Source organism: Myotis brandtii, unplaced genomic scaffold (assembly GCF_000412655.1).
Source record: "Myotis brandtii unplaced genomic scaffold, ASM41265v1 scaffold83, whole genome shotgun sequence".
NCBI classification, from domain to species: Eukaryota; Metazoa; Chordata; class Mammalia; order Chiroptera; family Vespertilionidae; genus Myotis; species Myotis brandtii.
In genome coordinates, this window is record NW_005371371.1 from 346,825 (window position 1) to 351,707 (window position 4,883).

The window sequence follows — 4,883 nt, forward strand, 5'->3', positions numbered from 1 at the left end:
GTTCACACTGTGGAGGTTCACGGGCATCACCCCAGCTCCCCACCCTTTCTCCTCCTCCAGGAGACCACCATTGTAGCCTGAGGTCGAGGGGTGCTTACCACTTCCCCCGGGTGACAGGAGGCTGGCCAGGGAGGCACTGAGCAGGAGGAGGCACAGCGGGCCGGCCATGGTGTGGCCTAGGACAGTGTTGCGGTCGCACTGTGATAGCCTCCAGGGCAAGGTTCACTCACCCCAGCTCCGAGGGTGGAGGATTGTCCTTCTGCTTATCACAGCCTTCTGATTGGAGCCTGGGCTGGCTGTGGGTGAGGGACAGGGGCAGGCGAGGGAGAGGAGCAGGCGAGGGACGGGGGTAGGTGACCACGCTCGGGGCAGCCCTGGGGAAGTCCTGTTGGAACCTCTTCGGTAACCGTATCCAGGGGGCTGCTTTGAGCATGGGAACTTTCTGTTCTGAGAAAGTATAAATGCAACTTTATAGTTTTCAGACATTTATGTGTGGCTCTCATTTCATCCTTACAATCATGATAGACGCTAAGTATCACTTCCCTCATCTTTTCTCCTGAAGAGAACACGGAGGCTTAGGGAGAAGTGAAGTGTCTGTGGTACACGTGGGATTTGAACCCAGGACTTGCCCTCTCAGTATCCTGATTGTCTCTGGGTCTGACCTGGTCCTGCTCAGAGGCCTCTCTCTCCAGGTGCTGTCAGGTGGGGCCCCACACAGGGCCTCCTGCACCTGCATGCCAGGCTTGTACCTTCCTCCCCAAATTCAGGGGCTCTGGGAGGCAGAGCTTGTCTTGTCCCTTTGCACCACAGGATTCCTTGTGCACAGGCCCCGACACAGACTTCTGGGAGGATAGCCCCTGCCTGGCGTGCCTGGTGGGGACTGCTCTGCTGGAACCCTGAGTGATCTGTTGACTGACCACAGGACAAGTTGGCTCCAGGTCAAGAGGGCTGTGCCAGGAGAGCTCCTTGGCCTACCTCTCAGCCCCTTGGCCTCACACACTCCGCTGGGGGCTAGGTTGGGAGACAGAGCTCTGAGTCAGTGACCTCGCAGTGTAGCTCATTTCTCACTTCTGCGCAGCTCAGTACAGGCCCCCTGCTAGAGCCCGGAGGGTAGCATGGTGCCTGAGTGTCAGGATCAGCGGCCGCTTCATCATCCAGCCCCTCCCTGAGGCTCCCACTCTCCACTCCCCTCATTCGGGGCCAAGGAAGCCTGGAAGGCACTGTCTCCAGGGAATACGGAGTCTCGGAGTCTCATTTTTTGGCTCTCATCAAGGTTGTGTCTCTTTGCAACAAATGCCCGGTGTCAGGGAAGCGCGAATCACCTCAGGTCAGCAGAAGCAGCTGCCAACTTGGCAGCCAGGCTGGGGAGGGAGGTGTGTGCTAGGTAGCGGGTGCACACCAGGTACAGGCTTCATTTCCAGCGCAGAAATCTCTCCGGGGCACCAAGCGTGGGGGCACAGCTTGAGCTCCTGGGCTGACCAGGGTCTATCTCTACAGCCAGACTCCAGGCTCTGAAGGGGAAGGCCTGGGAAGTGACCGGCAAGGCGACAGAGACAGAAATGGACCGCACTCTATTCCACAGTGCTCCCACCCACAACCCGCGGCCCATGGTCACTTGGATATATATAAGTCCTATCATCTGGCTTGTTCGTTGCTCTGTCTCCAGCACCTCGTAAGGGTGTCTGGCACCCAGAAGATGCTCAATAAACACCAACAGATGGGATGAATCAGTTCAGGCCTGAAATGTGCCTGCTCTGTACGCTGAGGCCAGCCTGGCCTTTTGTGGGGTGGTCACTGTTCCATGCAGAGCCTGGTCCTCAGGGACAACCTGCAGCTGGTGCCTTGGGCCTGTCTCACCTGGACAATTTGTGCTGCGATGCTGTTTCTGGATAAATGCGGCTGTGGGGGAGGTTGGATCTGTGGGAGTCCTCTGGTCCCCAGCACCTGGTGGGCAGGAAATGATTTAAGCGCCACTCAAAAAAAGAGGGAGATGATCCATAAGGGTTAGTTTATCTGCACGTCAAGTGTTAGCCTTCAGGGGTTGTCCTGATGTCGCTTGGCGCCCATGCTTCCAGCACCTCTGTGAGAGGGAGGCACGGATGACTGGGGAAACTGAGGCAGAGCCAGTCAACTGCCAGGAGCCCGTTTAACCTCTTGTGGGTCGGGCGGCTCCTGGCCTGACCATTTCCACCTCCCCTCCCCCTCCTTTTCTTCTCAGGAAGAGGATCCAGAGATCTTTCATTTCTAGGAAGATACAAACACACGCTGGGCTGAGGGCCTCTGGAGGTCTCTTGCATTTTGGTTGCAGAATTTCCCCTAAGTCCCTGTCGCCTGGACAGCTGAGCTGGGGACATCTGGATGTTTGCAAATCAGCTTTCTGGTCCAGGACAACATGATCGAGCTCTCCCAGGTGCCTCATTCCCTGTGCACTGGTGTCATCCTCATGACAAGCAGGAGGGGCGGGGGGGCATTTCAGAGATGCGGAAACAAGGCACAGGAGGATAAGCGGTGGCTTGGCCAAGAGTTACAGGCGGAGCCAGCCCGACTCCAGGAGGTCTGGCCTATGCCAGGTCTCTTAAAGTGCACTGCGGGTCAGATGGTCTCTTTGGTCAGACGGTCTCCGACCCAACTACTCAGCACTGTAGTTTTAAGCAGCCATGATGATCTTTAAAGGAATGGGTATGTCCCAATAAAACTTTATTTACAAAAGCAGATGGCTTGGACTCAGCCTTAGCTGTGGCTTGCTGAAAACTACATATGGCTTGACTGTTCAGCAGAGCAAGTCCTGGCACGCTCACTCACTTAAGTACTAGTGTTCCAGGCATGGGACAGGCCAGTCGCTGTCCTCCAGTCGTGCCTTGAGGGAGCGGTGCACCCGCTGGGCTCATTCCACCCACCTTTGTCAAGTTCAAGGGGGGCCCACTTGAACTTGGATGTTTGTCTTATTCTTCCCCACTCGTGACCTGTGTGGCCCTAGGTGTAGTGTGCCCATAATCACCTGAGGGACTTGATAAAAATGTTACTCAGCAGGTCCCACCCCCTTCAAATCCCACTGATCTGGGCAAAACGTGGGAATGTGCACTTTGTGGAGCATCCCCGGTGGTTCTCAGGTAGGTGTTTGCAGGGACGGTCTTTGAGGACTGCCATTGGGCCTTGGTAGGAAGAGAACACCCAGTTGTATAGGATTTTGGCAACTACAGCCTCCAGAATCCATCAGAGAGGTGGTTTAAAAAACCAGCCTCCACCTAAAAGATTCATCTGTGATGTTACCCACAGCTTGACGATACACACCAGAGTCTCCATGAAAGGAATATAGACAACCCATGAATGGCAGGCTGCCAGAAAGAGTGCAGAGGAGATTCAGCGGTTTGCTGCTCGTGGGGAGAACAGGCAGCAAACAGGGTGTGGAGCCTTTTATGTAGCCTGTGTTATAGGAAAAGATACATGTGCAGGACAAATCTGGAGGATATCCACAAAGTGAACGGATGATGCTTCCAATTTATTTGAAACAAAGAAGAAATACTTGTATAAGGGAGAAAAATATGAGAGTTAAAAGACAGAGAAAGTAGCACTTGTCACTGAGTGAACCACACACCCCTCTGCCGGGTCCGCAGTGAGACAGAGCAGAGATGCGCCGGTGAGTGCAGGTCACGGCGCCCCGTCCACCCCGGCCGAGCTTCCTGTTTCCCTCATCATCGGCCCTGCGTCTCTCATCTCTCTATTCACTCAGTCTGTCTCTGGGAATCTCTGAGTCTCTCTCCCCGTCTCCTTAGAATCTCTCCCCTTACTTCCTCTCTCCTCACTTCTCAGTCTCTCTCTATCTCTCCTTCTCTCTCTCTTTTCTTCTTTGTCTCTCTCGGTCTCTCTGTTTCTCTTCGCCCTCTCCGCCTCCCCACCCCAATAAGGGCAGAAGAATTTACAGGATTGAAGCCAGGACAACCCAAGCAACAGCAGCTTTATTTCCCAGGAGCAGGCTCCTTGGAGCCGACCCTGAGGGACTAGGGAAGCGGGGCTCGGAGGAAGCCTTCTGAGTGTGTTTCTGCGCTCATGAGCCTGTGGAGCCACTCAATGTACTGGGAGACCCTGGTGTACACCCCGAAGTGGCCTTCGGCTGCACAGCCCAGACCCCAGCTGACGACGCCCGTCAGATACCACGTGCCCTGGAACTTGGTGGCGTGGGGGCCCCCGCTGTCCCCCTTGCAGGCGTCCTTGCTCCCATCTCGGTAGCCAGCACAGAACATGTTCTCCGTGAGCTCTGGGGAGCCTGCCTCCTTCTTCGACTGCTCCAGGCAGTCCTGGGTCATCAGCCGGGGCACATCAATGGCCATGAGCTCCAGGGCCGGGGCGCCCTTTTCCAGGAGCCGGCCCCAGCCGCTCACGGTGGAGAAGCGGATGAAGGCCAGCGTCCTCTCGGAGAAGGCCTTCTCAGGCAGACAGAGGGGCACCGCGTAGTCCGTGAAGGCCACAGGCCTGCTCAGGCGGAGCAGGGCGATGTCGTGGTTCGTCTTGCGTCTGGCGTACTTGTCGGGGACAATGATCTGAACGACTCGCCGTTCCTGCTCATCGCCGTCCTTCTCGCTCAGGTCGTGCTCACCTGTGGGGAGACCAGCACCACTGTACCCCTCCCCCTGCAGCCTGAGGGAAGGACTCTTTGGGGCAGGAGGGGCCCTGCGTCCAACCCCAAGCTGGTCTGGGTGGCCCCCCTGGGCTCCATGCAGAACACGAATTGGGGGTGAATATGGAATCTGGGGTGCTGAAGGCACTGAGGAAGGGTGCTGGGCCAGGCAGCTGTGGGCAGGTGGTGAGGACTGCCTGATTCCCCCACTCCAGGCAGGGCCTGGTCCTCCCTGCAGGGGTCTCATTATCCCATAATTCCATCAAGC

General features: G+C 56.5%; 1 protein-coding gene across 2 annotated transcripts in view; it reads right to left on the reverse strand.

Annotated features, from left to right (window-relative positions):
- Positions 1 to 3,850: 3,850 nt before the first annotated feature.
- Positions 3,851 to 4,883, reverse strand: part of F7 (coagulation factor VII (serum prothrombin conversion accelerator)) — a 10,718-nt gene continuing 9,685 nt past the window's right edge. For both annotated transcript variants that reach the window (XM_005884432.2, XM_014531943.1), the window contains one exon: positions 3,851 to 4,594. In XM_005884432.2, the coding sequence (XP_005884494.1) occupies positions 3,999 to 4,594 (596 nt within the window). In that variant the 3' untranslated portion in view covers positions 3,851 to 3,998. The remainder of the gene's footprint in view (positions 4,595 to 4,883) is intronic.